The 16,527-nt window shown below is 41.0% G+C and overlaps 1 protein-coding gene across 16 annotated transcripts in view; it reads right to left on the bottom strand.

Annotated features, from left to right (window-relative positions):
• Positions 1-13,667, bottom strand: part of SECISBP2L (SECIS binding protein 2 like) — a 36,630-nt gene extending 22,963 nt beyond the window's left edge. Inside the window, exons 1-5 of one of the 16 annotated variants that reach the window (XM_065558158.1) lie at positions 13,089-13,663; positions 4,608-4,786; positions 4,219-4,352; positions 2,464-2,788; positions 1,212-1,347 (exon numbers count right to left, since the gene is read on the bottom strand). In XM_065558158.1, coding sequence (XP_065414230.1) covers positions 1,212-1,347; positions 2,464-2,788; positions 4,219-4,259 — 502 coding nt within the window. In that variant the 5' untranslated portion in view covers positions 4,260-4,352; positions 4,608-4,786; positions 13,089-13,663. Of the gene's footprint in view, positions 1-1,211; positions 1,348-2,463; positions 2,789-4,218; positions 4,353-4,477; positions 4,787-8,507; positions 8,577-9,627; positions 9,850-12,549; positions 12,661-13,023 lie in introns of those variants that run through there. The other 15 variants (XM_065558160.1, XM_042841821.2, XM_065558159.1 and 12 more) reach the window with 15 other exon arrangements.
• Positions 13,668-16,527: the final 2,860 nt, after the last annotated feature.

The raw sequence follows: 16,527 nt of genomic DNA, 5'->3' as shown, positions 1-16,527 counted from the left end.
ACCATTCATTAGCAACCTTACAACAAATTAAATGCACACAGTGGAGAAGTTTGAATGAGCAGGTGAGAAACGAGGGCAGATTTTCTGTTCATAAAAAAACCCCCTGCAGTTTCAAGCTTCAGGAAGTTTTTCTAAATAGTGATTACAAACATCTTTTTCTTACAAGTCCTGAGAGTGTCTTTTCAACTCCAACACCATAGGCTTCAGCTAATAAATACTGCTAGCTGGAGTCTCCATATCAACTCAACTCAGCAGAACTTAGTCCTAGAGAAGTCACCTGTCAGTCTATAAATTGAGATTCCATGAGTGGGGACTTCAAAGTCTGCAGAGCCAGTGCCCTTGATCATCTAAAGGTTTTGGGTGCCCTCTCTTACCTCTGAGGCCTTCAGATAATCATAATTTGTTCTATTGGGATCACAACTGCCATTGATGGCTGTCATTTTGCAGATGAAATGTGACAGCAGCTCAAAGACAATGCAACTACAGTTTAGGACAGGAAGCAAACCATACAGTACAATTTAAAGTTACTAGAGAAATTAGGTAGGAAGATAAGATTCCAAGTCGAAGTTAATCAGGCCACTAGTGGTGTATCCCAATATTTCTTTCCCAAAGAAGGTTAAGGAGCCTTTAGTCATTACGAGTAGTTGTGTGTCTCCAGCAGCATTCCTATGATGTGGCACTGATTCAGTTCTGAGAGAGTAAAGAATGCCAACTAATGAGTCAACCGCTTGTTTTCTACAGCAGGGGTTCTCAAACTGGGGCCGCCGCTTGTGTAGGGAAAGCCCCTGGCGGGCCAGGCCGGTTTGTTTACCTGCAGTGTCCGCAGGTCCGGCCGATCGCGGCGCCCACTGGCCGCGGTTCGCTGATCCAGGCCAATGGGAGCTGCTGGAAGCAGCGTGGGCCGAGGGATGTACTGGCTGCCGCTTCCGGCAGCTCCCATTGGCCTGCAGCGGCGAACCGCGGCCAGTGGGAGCCGCGATTGGCCGGACCTGCAAATGGGGCAAGTAAACAACACAAGCGGCGGCCCCAGTTTGAGAACCACTGTTCAACAGCACTTCTTTGGTTCTTAAAGTTCTCCATTAGCCATCTTGTAGGTCCAACCCTCTTTAACTTATGATCTGACTAGATCAGAAAACATGATTGGTATGGCTGCAGTTCCAGTTAATTAACAGACAGACACACACACAACAACAACAAAAAAGACATCTTACCTGTTTGCTGAGATGCATCAACCAACAGCACAATTTTTGATCTGTTCTCAGGGCCTGATGCACTGGTCTCTTTTTGGATCGCCACACTTTTCACTGGAACCCTTTTGCTTTTTGTGTGTGTCTGTAACTGTAGTTGCTGTTTTAAAAGATTAATCAAATATATACATGAGACATTATTTAAATACGACAGTTAAAAATCATTTGGTTAGTGCTATTACAATTTTTATAAAGTAATAACAGATTCTTTACAGAAATCACCTGTTTGAAACAAGGTATTATGGGTAATGTTCTCCAGTAGTTCACAAGGTTAATACTATTTTGGATCACATTCTAGCATCTATCAGTTTAAAAAAGTTTTCAATATCTTCCATGCAGCTTATTTAAGGAACTACAAATACTATATTATACCGTAAGCCACCCCGTTTTGGAGACTATTACCTAAGCAACTAATGCTAGATGCTAATATGTTGCAGTTTAATGTAATTAATATATTTCTACAAAAGCAAATGACTACACAAGCAGAGTGCCTTTTAGCTAAGTGCAACATATTAATGGACTTCTTCTTCTTCAATATACCCAGTGCTTCTTAGGACATATATGTACCTAAAATGTGTTCCAATAAAGCCCTCAGAAATGCTGTTGAATGTAAGCAGCCTAGTGCATTTGGCATGACAGATCACCTACTGCAGTGGTTTTCAATCTGTGGTCTGCAGACAATGTCAAAGATTTGCAAAGGGGTCCGCACCTCCATTTGAAATTTTTTAGGGGGCCGCAAATGAAAAAAGGTTGAAAACCACTGACCTACTGTTTTAAAATTACTTGTGCAATATCCAAGAGCTAGAGAGAAAAAAATCCTAGGTGGCAGTCAACAACATTCAATGAAGTAGCTGTTGGCCATATACGACCCTCAAACAACCTGTCTCCCAGCTCCCTAAAGCCAACAGCATCACCCTTCAGATATTCTATCTAGGTTCTTATAGTACAACAGTCACAATAGGATGATCTTGTTTTGTCCTTTGAAATACTAATTATGCAAAATTAAAGCATCACTGTTATACTTTATAACTATATAAAGTTATACTGCTTCAGAAGAAACCAAGGGTAGAGAAAAAAATCTTATTATACGTACTTGTCCTATGCTGTTGAACAAGAATATATAGGACAAAAAAGCAGTTCATTTTTTGTGCAAAGATGTTTTCACATGATTCTTTTATTTGCTCTGTTAATTAGGGCTCAACAATGACACGCTTACCTTTTGCGCAGCTGGTCCCCTGTTACTGCTTTTGCTTCGCTGTCTGGATAATGGAAAGACCTGGCCTGGCTGGTTTGGGCGATCAGTGCATTCGGTTGTAACTGTACTTACAGCACTTGCTGTCTGAAAGGGTGCAGAGTAGGGTGCAGGAAAAGGATGATAGAAACCCATGACTTGTGCACATGGGGCTGGCATAAACTGGTAATACGTATACTCTGTAGAGACAGGTGGTTGAGCAGATATAATAGGATAAGCAAGGTAAGGTCCTGTGGGGTTTGGGTTTGGCTGCTGCCATCTGATGTCATTATTATATAATGGAAATTGTCTGTAAAACCAAAAGAGAAAAATAATAAAATTGCTGAATAGTTACACATAATTGGAGTGAGTTTACTAGTAACTCAATCCTTTATTCTGAAAAAGAAATTAGTGCAAACTGTTTCATGAACTCTTAGCTTTTAATAGCTTAATTCAAATGCTTAACTGTTAAAAATGCCTTGTGTGCAATAATACATATTTTGAGAGCATGACTGAAATAATGTAATTCCAACTGCATTCAAGGACACTGTATAAAATACACAAGATACTGTGATAAACAAAACTGTTCAAACCTAAAGATTTAAATTTTATGAAGCAAAAGAATGTTAATGTTATACTAAGCAATTAAAAGAATAGGCCAGACGAAACCAACATCTTATGACAAAATAATTGTCAAGAAAAAATTATCTTCACCACAACACAGAAAGCTGTTTATAACAAACTTTCAAATTAGAGGCACTGATATATATTTATAGTTTGTTTATACTGTAGTTCAAAGTATTTCAACACATCAGAAAATGAAAATGGATTAAATACTTGGAGACACACCAGATAAATTTACAGATAGCTATGGTAGCAATAGTTTAGTCTGACATTCACCTACTTATCCAGGACGAATAATGTTTTGATAGGAAAACAAGCCATCAGCTCACATTTTATCCCAGGCTCTTAAGTTCCCTAATGCAGACTTTGAGAGCGCACATGAAGACAGACTCCTACCACTCACGTAAGTTCTCTATTCCTTGAAGCACTGAGAGCAAGTGCAGTGCAGTGCAGTGGTCTCCCCCTGGCCAATCTCTATTGCTGAGTACAACCAAAAGAGCCCCACAGGAACTCTGAGCCCAATTCCCCTCCTCTCCATAGGACTAGGAAGAACATTGTGTAGGGAAAACTGCAGATATGTGTTAGAAAGAGGAGGGGCAGACAAGGGTAAAAATTCATAACAATTTGTGCAAATTGTGCAGTTCCTAGTAAAGGGACTGTTAAGTAGAGCCCTACACAGGAAAGGTGTAGAGCCCTGCAGCGGGACTGGGATCCCATGGGTCCCGCTGTCATAATAGCAAGAGTGGGATTTAAAAAGGTCTCTACTGTTAAGTATTTTAGCAATTTATACACTGTAGCATTTTAAGATATCAAGGTGCCATACAGACACTGACTAAGCCTTGTAACATTCCTATGAAGTAGGAAAGCATTACCCCCATCCTGCATAGGAACACAGATATAGAGAGGATAAGGGTCTTCATGGCTACAGAACTAGTGAATGGCAGAGCTGGGACTTGAATAAGGGTTTCTAGTTTCTAATCCCTTCCTATACTCAGTTTAATGCATCATGCAGTCTTGCACATGCACGGTGCAAATAAAGTTAGTTATGGGAAGGCCTCAGACTGCTAACAGCATACTGTTCTACCACTTAGGGATCTACCACCTTTCTCTTAGTACCTTGTTTTAGAGGTGGCTGGGTACAATTCAGAGACACTCATTTGACTGGCTCTGGAAGGTTTAAGAGTAGAGCAGATGGGTTCAAGAAGGATCTGTGGTCAGTCCTCTGACCAAGGCAAGAAAGAACAAGGAATCTAAGAATCGAAGGGATTAAAGGAGAAAAATGGGGACAACATTACCCAGGGTCATAGAAACTCTATCCTCACCCAGGAGGGGACGGAAGAGTAACTAATTGCAGCGAGGGAGTTCTCAAACTTACCAATAATTATATGAAAACAGTGTTTATATAACCAGTTTCTTGATTCCAGGCACATCTTTGACAGAAGGGAAATTCAAATTTATTTAAAAGTTAGTGTCTTTTTCCATATAGGAACACTACCACAAATTACCTGTTGGCCTGGTTTTCCTGTACAAATGGGTAGCAAGTAATCAGGTAGCTAGGAATAGGAGTTGGTTCCACTCCATTAACACCTCCACTCTCATTAGGGAGAGCCATAGATATCATAAGTGTATCAGGACCCTTCTTCTGAGGAATAAATGGTTCTACTTCAGCTGACAGTTTAACATTCTTAAGAAAGGAAAAAAACAACATTAATAAAGTCAGTGGTTAAACAACAAGTTAACAAATGGTAGTGGTTATTCTGCAAATCATTAATAGATTCTCTTTACTTGCGGCATTTGACACATTGAAGATTTTTAAACCATATAAGGACCTGACAATTTAAAGTCTTAAGTAATGACCAAGCTATTTACACAAGTCAACATTTACACTGGGAAAATGCATTTTAACAAGTATTAGCAGGCCTAAGGCTGTTTAAACAATCAGGTGCCTAAGGTTGCATTTAGAAGTCCAAAATAAACTGTAAGACCGGTGTAAGAAAAAGCAGCTCAAACAGAAGTTCAGACACATTTACTAGTTGTAAATATGAAAAAATGTACGGTCTTTATGAGAAAACCTAGTCTCATCATGACTCCCCTTACATTCTTTTAAGGAAACCATTTAACCAGTAACAAGTAAACACATGGAAACAGCACTCCTCTTTCCCCTCTGTTGATGACCTATGGAAAGATCATGGTTGGTTGGTGGGAATGCAACATCCTCTCAAGTGTAATATCACAAACCAAAAGGAATCACCTTCATCCTCTTTTCCATTTCTCTCTTTACTCTTCGGGATTATAAATCAAACATCCATCATGTCCATTAAACAAGGGCATTCTCCTGAAGAGCTTACCATGTAATAGTGTTTCAGAACATGACCAGACTAGCTATCATCCAGTAACTACTAACAGTTCTCAAAAATGCTTACATTATGAACTTTGCCCACTAGTAGGTTTTATATATTAATCTACCAAAGTCTGCATCACAGTAGAGCAAGTATCTTTGTGCTAATCAGCTGCACTTTTGGCAACTAGATAATGAACAGGTGAGTACCATCTTGAGTAACTTCACTACATCTCACAATGCTTCATGTAGAGGAAAAATGCTACACTAATTTAGGTCACTAACATGGGACTTGGGAGACTCAAGTTAAGTTTCCTGAGACTTTCTGTGTGACATTGGGAATGCCAATTAGAATTAATTCTTAGTTTTTATGATAGTCCAAAAGGACCTAATTAATTACCAAGTATTTGCACCATAATAGCTCCAACTCAGGATTTGCCCAAAAACAAAAATGGGAGAAGAGCTCATGAACAAACAGCAGATCTCTTGGCCATAGCAATTTCCATTCATATACAGCTAACCCAGGGGTCTCAAACACGCGGCCCGCGGAGTTATTTGCTGCAGCCCGCCAAGCTCCTCATGCCCCCCGGAGTTATTTTCTGCAACCGCCAAGCTCCCCTCACCTGCCGCCCTCCTTCCCCTCTCCCACCCCAGCGTACCGCGCCCCCACTCCTCTGCCTATCTCCAGGCACCTCCCACTGCCAAACAGCTGTTTGGTGGCGCTTAGCACTTTCCAGTAGGGAGGAGCAGGGAGCTGCGCACTCAGGGGAGGAGGCGGAGAAGAGGCGGGGCGAGGATTTGGGGAAGGGGTGGGAAGAGGCGGGGCCTCATGGAAAGGGTGGAGTGGGGGCAGGGCTGGGGACAGGGAGGGGGGGCTTTTGTACCTTTATATGAAAAGGTGTCAGTGATGCGGCCCTCGAGCCAATGTACTAGTCCTCATGTGGCCCTCGTGGTGATTTGAGTTTGAGATCCCTGAGCTAACCTGTTTCTATAAAGTCAGGCCAAGCCATTTAGATATACAAATGCAGCACTGTTCATGAATGGCCGAAGAACTTCCAAATGGTTATCCCAGTTCTAGCTCTTCCCAGCAATACGAGACAGTTTTGGTCCAGATACTATGCACCACATGAGTACTGACCAGGACCATAAACAGGCTTTCCAGTCATTTGTCGTCCAGATGGAACAATACTTCATATCAGTAGTGCCATAACGTTAAGACTGCCATTGTGAATTTGCACCACCTTTTTCTGTTTTTAAACAGCCAGGTGCCCTTCCGATCAACCTAATGACAAACTAAGTGAGACAGGAGAAAGAACTAAGTATTTTGTGGAAGTATCCTAGGTAGGAATTCTGGAATTAGTAAGCTTCTGTAATGCAATGCATTTCCAAGAATGTTTTTCAAGCATGGAGAAGATCATATTTTTTAGCCACTGCCCATCTCATCTGTACAACTGTGAGGTGTCTGAAGTCCAATGTCTTGTCTTAGGCTGAGAGTGTGTTCCCAACAGGGTTTTAGGGAATGTGTGTGGAAATATGGAGATCATTCCTTGATGTCAGGTCACTGTAGAACACGGTCATTAAAATGACTCTTCTCTTTACCCTTCCTTCCCCAAACTCCATCCCTTTTCATGATTCATTTGATCATGGCATTGTTACATTTGACCCTAAAGACTATCAAAATAGCTGATTAGACACATCATTGACTAAGGCAGGAGTTTAGGATTTCCTATAAAGAGGGCTCTGCTTTCTGTAGTCTGTCCCCAATTCATTGAGATTATCTCTACCTGTTAAGACATCTGTAAAATTATTCTGACTTCATAGATTCCAAGGCCAGAAGAGACCATTGTGATCATGTAGTCTGACTGTGTATAATACAGGCCACAGAAATCCCCCCCAAATAATTCCTAAGACATATCTTTTAGAAAAGCATACATTTTTTATTTAAAAATGGTCAATGATGGATAATCCACCACAACCCTTGGTAAATTGTTCCAATGGTTAGTTACCCTCACTGTCAAAAAATTATGCCTTATTTCCACTCTGAACTTCTCTAGTTTTAACTTCCAGTCACTGGATTATGAACCATTTTCTGCTAGACTGAAGAGACCATTATTAAATATTTGTTCCCCTTGTAGATACTTATAGACTGTAATCAAAACAAAGAGAAGATTAAGAGTTATCAAGATGAGCAGATTGAGCTCTTTGAGTCTATCATGTTTTCTAATCCTTTAATCATTCTTGTGGGTCTTCTCTGACCCCCCTCCCGGCCCCCAATTTATCAATATCCTTCTTGAATAGGGAGCAGTATTTCAGCAGCAGTCATAACTGTGCCAAATACAGAAGTAAAACAACCTCTCTACTCCTACTCAAGATTCTGCTGTTTATGCATCTCAGGATCGCATCAGACTGTGAGTTCATGTTCAGCTGATTATCCACCAGAACTCCCTACATCTTTTTCAGAATCACTGTTTCCCAGAATAGAATCCTCCACCCTGCAAGTATGGCCTACATTCTTTGTCCCTAGATGTATACATTTACCCACATTAAAACACATATGATATGCTTTGGCCCATTTTACTAAGTGATCCAGATTGCTCTGAATCAGCAATCTGTCTTCATTATTTACCACTTCCAATTTTTGTGTCAAAAGGAAGACCAAATACACAATCTCCTCTCTCACTAACAAAATCTCATGATTTGGGGGGGGGGGGGGTTCTAGCTCAGGATTCTTAAACTTTTGAGGTTGTTAATACTGTAAAACAGGTCTTAATTTTACAGGGAAGAGAGTTTTGCTCTTCATGATGCTGTTCAGTTTTAACTTATAAAACATTATGCAGTAGCTCATTATATATTTCAGTCCAACAATTACAACTCTACCAAGATGGCATATACACTGAAGTGACCCTTTGTCTTCTATAGAAGAGCTACTGTAGTCATCAACAGCTGCAAAGACAGAAGATGACACTAGCAGGACCAGACTGGTAAACTTTGTCCTATAGTTATAGCACTGTATGTTTAATCTTAGAAAACTTTTTGTTCATTGTAACGTAATGGCATTCAATATTACCCATTCAAATAGGATCTCTTGTCTTCTATCTAGGAAAGCAATGTTAGCACTCAGATATTTTTTCACCATCTACAATGTGAGAAAACAGATGCATATGCTACATTTCAGAGAAACAGAATAAAGTTGATTGTTTTACTATTTAAAGCCTGGAAACAAGAAGTCTGGTTGCAAAACATAGTAGGGCAACAACATAGATTCTATAATTTTTAAAGCTGTTTTTCCAATTTTGCTCCTGAATCTTATGTTTCAAATCTTCCATAATAACTTAAGTATGCAGACAAGTCACACACTTCATTTATTTTAAGACCAACTTTGCAAACACAGAAACCAGTGTTACTATAATTATTTGACTTCTAAGTGGCATGTATTCAAGGAACAGTAAATATGCAGCCTAACTGCATAACATCAGGAACAGCCCTTGTATACTGTGTGAAATATAATCATACTCTGACAGATTTAAAATTGTATTTCCAATATAGCACTATTATGCTCAGGTACACTGGTCTCCATTCAAACACTTATGTTTTGTGAACTTATTTTTCCCCCTACTGATCTTCCACCATCATACATCCTTAAAAGATACTATGCCCAAAGAACACAGTATAGAGTAATGGGCTATGGCTGCAGAATGAAAATATATTTGAAATTCATGTTCAGGTATGAGTTCACGATTGCCTGTTTTATCACAGCACAAGTTTTACATAAAGTTGACAGTTTAGTTTGCTACTCATTCATTGAGTAATCTAATTTTAACCTGTCTTGATGTTGCAATTGGTATGCTTTGGTTGTAAAGTTTTTCTTTAGTTGACATGATAATCCCCACCTCATTTATGATGAAAGTCAGTTATATCTGCAATAATGGCAAGATAGCATTAAGGCTGAGATGCTACATATTTCTTTGAGACACATACAGTAGGTGAGGCAATATCTTTTATTGGACCAACTTCTCAGATACTCTGATTCCTTCTCCAGACCTGAAGAAGAGGTCTGTGGGGCTTGAAAGCTTGTCTCTCTCACCAATAGAATTTGGTCTAATAACAGATATTACCTCACTCACCTTGGCTCTTGAAAATAAGAATCATACTATTTTGCAGTAGGATTAGTTTAAAGGGACACTCACTTTAAAATTCACACTTTTGCCAGGATCCATACATGAACAAAACAAAAAACCTGAATACTTAGATTACCATAATTGAAAGATCAGAGTAAAACATTTGTCTTTTTTCAAATGTGATTATTTTGTACTAAGGTGTAGCCCAGTCAATTTCTCCTCAGTTGTGTGGGTCTTCCAAAGAGCAACATAGAGAAAAAGAAAATGTAATTACACAAGATGGTTAGATTCATACATTGATAAGGCCCTTTGTTTTCAATATTTACTGAAAAATTCCCAGGTTTTACAAAAGCTGTAATTTGGGGGTTTTTTAATTGATTTTTACCAAAATTTTGGGCCACTCAGGTACATGAAAATACTTATTATGTTAAGAAAAATTCAATACATTAAGTAGATGTATTCATGTTAATAATGTTATTCTAGGAGTGCAAATAAGTCTGTTAAAGTAAGGTAATGTAGAGAAAGAGATGCACATGAATGTGTGCGCATGCATCTATGTGCATTTTGTTAATGTACAGGTCATTAATAAACCACAATATTAAACTACTTTGTCTTTTAATAGGGTTACGTTTCTCTCTTTGTTGCTTTTTTCTCTCCTCCCATCTCCCAGCATTAACTGTGGCAATCTGAAGTTAATTTTTTGCACTGTTTTTCACTTAATTTTTAATTTCTGTAAACACTGATAAATTCCTGAGAAATTTAAAAAAATAAAAACTGAAAGCAAAGGGACTTGTACATTGGGAAAGGTAATGCAATACAGCAGTTAGAGGAAGGAATGGGAAATCAAGGCTGATTTCTTTTCCAAGCTTTCACTGACTTGGAGCGTGACCTTGGGGAAATCACTTAACTTCTATATGCCTCATGTCTACTCACCAGTAAAATGAGCATACATACATATAGTATATGCACATACACACCCCTCACATGCATATTGGAAAGTTTAATATTTGTACAAGTGCCTTGAGATTCTTGCAGGAAAGGCATTAATGCAAAGCATTACTTAAGTGGGACTTTTCCCATTGGTCAACAATAAATCTGCCTAATAGCCACTAGAAGACTTATGGACATGCATACCTATTGTTGCAAAACAATTCTGACTCTTTTAAAACACACTGAAGACTTTGTTCTGGCTATAGTTCAGTCATATGAAAATAAGAATCCTTACATAAAACATTCTTCTGGCAAGGACAGCTTTCTATTATCCTTAAGTTACTTCAAAGTTTAAGAAGAGAGAGAATGTGTAACTTGGAGTTTAGGCTAACTCTTCTTTTTCCACTATAATAGACAATCTCCCAATGTTCATACCCTCAAAAGAGAGAAACACAATTCGAGAAATTGGACAAAACAAAAACAGCACACCTACATCCAACTTACTTGGGTAATAAGCACTCTAATAAAACCATAAGTCCATAACTATCTGTTGGCACTACTTTCCTTGCACTTTGTTCAAGCAGACAACAAATAGGCTGTTTTTAAGTAAAAAAATAATTAAGGACATGTCCACAGTTGATGTTTTGCAATTCCACTTGATTTCCCAACTGTCCTAATAGAGACCAAGGCCTTAAGCATAGCTCTAAGCAAATAAACACATCCTAATTTTTGAATTTGAAAATAGTATCATCTTATTAAAAAAACAAGAAGTTGTTTCTCTTCTCCTTGTTTCCTACAACCACTCCCTTGCACAGAAAACCTGCAAAAAACTTAAGTGTGACCTTGTCTACATTAGGAAAATAACCCATGGTTGACAACAGACATCATCTGAACATACCATTTAACTGCACTTGAACACATTAACTTCTGGCACTGACAGAACCAAACCATTCCAACACCCATTACAGAAATCGAAACAAATCCCAGGGTAGAATAAGGGGTATAGAACAACTTTCTGTAACATGTTTCTCTCTATATTAGTAACCCAAACTATTTAACCACAGTAGAGATTAGTAAACAATCGATCCTTAAAAACTATGCACAAAATGAAACAATTATTCTTACAAAAATAACCCTTTGTTCAATGTCTACTGTATTACTGAAGTTTAGAATGAAGTCAATTGAGAGGATAACCCTAGAATTTCTGAAGATTTTTCAAAACTGAAAGTCATAACTGGACTATATTTGAATTCCTGCAATTAGGGTCTTTCAACACACATTTCCTTGAAGAGCAGCTTAGTAGTAACAGAGATCTTATTAAGTTTCACACAGAGGAACTCTTTAATTTTGGATTTTTTAAAATCATCTTCTTGTGCTGAAGGATTTTACTATGTTCACATCAATAAAACATTAAACAATTGTGATTGAGTGAGATTTTAAAGGCGCCTTCATTCATGTCACAACAACAACTTGAAAAGACCCTGAAAACAAGGTAAATTGATTATTCTGCAACCCTCCCCTTAAATGCATTAACAAAAAAAAGGGGCAGGGGGGTTGTTTCAGGCGTTATCTAAACCTTTTATCTGCTACAAACTAAGGACAGGGAAGGCTAGATGGTGTCCTGAATGTTAGAGACTTACATCTAACCCAAGAACAAACAATTATTTTAACAAATCCACATGTTTCATACATTAAGGAAATGACACATTCTTCGTTTTGAGGATGTTTTTAAAAGTCTCTCCTGCTGATTTTGCATATGTCAAATGAAATCTCACTTAGTTCAATTGCCCCAGAAACTTGAAACACGTCAGGGAAAAGAGCAGAAAGGAATCTTGAGACAACATTATGAATATGACAAACAACAACACCGACTTGCATACATTTCAAGTTAATATAGGAAGTGGGTAAAAAGAAATGGGGTCAGACCTACGCCCCCACACACACTTCACAAGACCCTCTCCAGCCTCCCAGCCCAACAGAGGGAAAGATGGCTCGGGCTGAGGGGGTTACGCGGGTGTTGTCATCCCCACTCCAGGATCCCTGTTTACGAGTGAAATGTACCCCCAAACAGACATGAAAAGATCGAGTTTTCTCTTCCGTCAACAGCAGCTGGTCGAATAAAAGACATTCCCCGCCACGCCTTGGCTCGCTCTAGTTTTCTAGAGAACTTTTCAAGACTGAAGTCCAGTTTGAGATTGTTGGGGGGCGGGGGGGAGAAGAGAAAATAGCTTTTACACACACACCCCAACTGCCCATACACACAACCCCCCCGCCCCCCGTTACAGCTCTTCTCCTGAACCCCCAGGAACCCCCTCACCTCCCTGCCCAGCTGCTTGGAGTGCAGGCCCGAGGGCTGCAGTCGGTGCCCACCAACCCCCTCAGTGAGCAGATGCACTGCCCGCTCCCCCGCCTCCGGTTTACAGCTCTGTCTCCCGGCTGCCGCAAATCCCTGATAATCCCCCCAGACACCCGCAGGCTCCCCTTGCCCCGGCACCCCTCGGCTCGCGCACACCCCTTCAGCCCCCCACCTCCAACCTCTCTCGTTGTTTACAGCGCGCGCGCTCGCCGCCCCGGGCCCAGCGCCCCCGCCCCTCCCCTACCTTGTCGGCTTTGTCCATGGCTCCTCCAGCTGGGCTGGGGAGAGGCAGCGGAGTGTCAGGATCAGCTACTTTGCTGTTACTGAGCATGCGCCAACGCTCCGAGCATGCGTATTAACATCCCCGGAAGCCACTACCCTCACTTGCCGTCAGACGCTGCTACCTGTTGAGAACTGGGGTAAACACGGGGCCGCCGCAGCACACTGTCCCCGAGGCGGCCGAATGGGATGGCGGGCGGGCGGGCCGGCCGGCAACACTAGGGACAGGGTGTGTCAGCGGGGGAGAGTTAGAGCCGCTTCCTCCATGGCTACCCCCTTCCCGCCGGACTCGTTGAGCCGCGCCTGCATCTGCCGGAGCCGCGACGGCTGACACGGAAACCGGCTCTCAGCTGCGCCACTGATGGGCGGGAGCCAGCGGGCGGCATCATCTGGGACGGAAGCCGGGCAGACCCAAGCTGTGCGCAACGCGTTGGCCAAGCGGCTTTGCTGGCCTGCGCCTGCTGGAGGCAGAGGGGCCTAGTGGTTAGGGTGCAGGACTGGGAGCCAGGACCCATTGGCTCACGTCTCAGCTCTGTACGCATCTGTCAGAGGGCTCTGCGGCTTGATTGATTAACTCATTGAAGCACTGACCTAATCTAACTGGATCTAAGTTGTTTCTGTGGTTCTTCCATCTCTGTAACAGGGAGGTACCAAACCCCTGATCATGCAAACATTTAAGCATAGGTGTAATTTTGTGTTTGCAGGATTGGGGCCAAGTTTATAAATTCCTTAAATGAATGGTGTTAATAGAGGCACATAGCTTTTATATCATTCCCACCCTCCCAACCCCCCCCCCCCCCACCAAACAAACAACCTGAGAACTCAGAACTGATGTTGTAGCTCAAGTCACATGAAGAAACAAGCTAGACCTACAAATGTTATTGTAACAGTTCCTGATTGCCTTAACAATAGGGCTTGAACACTTGTGCTTCACTGACAGCCCATGCCTTTACCGCTTGAGCTAATAGGCTGAATTCAACAGCTGTGGGCTGTATCACATTCCTAAGCTTGTACGAGCTAACTGCTAGCAGTTGGTTACATTATACTGACTTTTTAATTTTCCATTTTATTAGGGTTACCATATTTTAATTTTTAAAAAAGGAGGACACTCCACGGGGCCCAGGCCCAGAGGCTCTGGCCCCGGCATCTCCTGCCCGACTCAGGCCCTGGGGCTCCGGCCCGCCCTGGCCCCGGCAGCTCCGGCTCAGCTCGGCTTGGGCCCCGGCCCGGCCGAGCACCCCCGGCCTCCCTATTTTCCCGGACATGTCCGGCTTTTTGGGATTTCCTCCCAGACGGGGATTTGAGGCCCAAAAAGCCGGACATGTCCGGGAAAATCCAGATGTATGGTAACCCTAATTTTATCTCATTAACCCTGTCAGTAATATTGGGTATAGTGACACATTTTACCACCAGCAGGGCTGCAAAGTGATCATCCTCTCTATAGCAAACACTCTTCTCCAGCAACTTGTATTGTGGGAAGTTGCCTCTCTCTACAGCACTTCCAATCGAGGCATACCCAAAGCACACTGGCACCCATGAGAAAAGGGATGGTGCAAGGATTTAAGAACAGTGGCAGTGTGAAATGGTGACTACACTTTTTAGTAGCCACTTGGCTTTCTTTTTAAGAACCTAAACATACAATGCATATAATGGAGGAGTATGAAAAAGATATAAAAAAGATGGCATCAGGAGATGCACCTGAATCTATCTGCCCACTACAGTTCTGCTGTGTGGCTGGGAAAGCTGCAAAGCAAAACTCCACATGCAGGCAGGGTTGAGTTAGGGCTAGGAAAGTCCAGCAGACTGGCCTGTGGAGTTGTTGCTATGCAGACCCACAAAGTTAAACTTCCATGAAGGGGACATACAGGGGTTGCAGCAGCTATTACAAATATGTATTTGCCTTGGTTACATCCAGCAGCACTTGGAGATTGTTTCATACAATGTTGATGGTTTGTAATATAGCCTATTTCAATATTTCATGTACTTTTCCTGCATTCGAATTCTTTGTGACATTAAATTGGGTGGTTTTGCCTCATTTCTCACAGGTTCAATGTTTAATATTGTCTGATTCAGATTATAATGGGGTCACTGCTATCTGTATTGTTCACAGGCTTTGTGGTATAAGGTACCAAATAGCTCAGCCGACTGGCATTCAGGATAAAAGTTTACATCTCTAGATTACTGCTTGGAAAGTGATTTAAAGTATTATGGCAGTACTCCAATGACTTATTTGAAATGGGTTTGTTTAGTTCTGGTATACAGATCTCCACCTAAAGAAAGGAAACAAAAATCTGCATTGGTACAAATTGTCAGACAGGAGACTGAAGGCTGAATGTATATCGTGGCCAACTGTCTGCTTATTCACAGGAAATTGCTTTAGGTCACAATTGAGCCACAAACTCTTAATTTGGACGCACATAAAAAAGGCTATTAGAGCTGCATAAACTTTGTGGTGTTAAGGGTTGAGTGTAATGGTGATAGAAGCCAAGCTTGGCTTCTATTAGACAATGTTAGTACAGTAATCACTCCTTAATGGAGCAGAAAACTGGCATGATTTTGGTATTGCCTCCTATTTTTGCTACTTTCATGTACCAACCTAGAGATTTCTCAGGTCTTACCACAACACATACAGAGGCCAAGATTTTAAAAAATAGGTTCCTACATTCATGCGTTGGCTCCTAAACAAGGTTTGATTTTTTTCTAAAGGGCTGAGCACTCAGCCATTCCCATTGACGTTATATATGTGTGTTCAAAAGGTGGTGGTTTTTTTTTTTTTGCTTTCCTTCAACTATTACTACCTAGGTTGTTGTGAAGGTCTATTGTTACAACTGCATAGTTAGGGTTGCATTCTAAAACAATCTTAAAATTAGGCAAATTCCTTTTTTTTTTTTTTTGGAGGAAAGAGTAGCCAATCACCGTGAACGTTGTTAGTTTGTGTCCTTTGAATTTTGTATATAGGCGTTGCTCATTTATCTTCATACACTTTTAGTAGGAAAACTTTGAATTTGGTCTTTGGTGCACTTTTTTTCTCCACAGACCTACTTTTAATTATTGACCACTCTCTCTTTAAAGCATTGCCTATCTACACAAAAAATGGTAGAGAGGTAGATCCTGAGTCAATCTGGAGTGACAGGTAATTTAAAAATAAACAAAGCTACAATCTTGGATGTAAGATTGTTTTTGGATTTTATTCATGTTCTGAGTCATGTACTAGGCACACAAACATGAATGACTGATAAGGTTGCCAGGCTTGGCTTAGTTTTACTCCATTCAAATGCAGAAGAGAGAGAGTTCAGTCTTGTTCAGAAGAATAAGACACCATTCAGATAGGGTTGCCAACTTACCTCGCACAAAACTGAACACTCTTGCCTCCGCAACCTGCCCTACCCCTGCTCACTCCATCC

This window comes from Chrysemys picta, chromosome 10, assembly GCF_011386835.1.
Source record: "Chrysemys picta bellii isolate R12L10 chromosome 10, ASM1138683v2, whole genome shotgun sequence".
Taxonomy (NCBI): Eukaryota; Metazoa; Chordata; order Testudines; family Emydidae; genus Chrysemys; species Chrysemys picta.
This window is presented reverse-complemented; position numbering and strand designations above follow the sequence as displayed.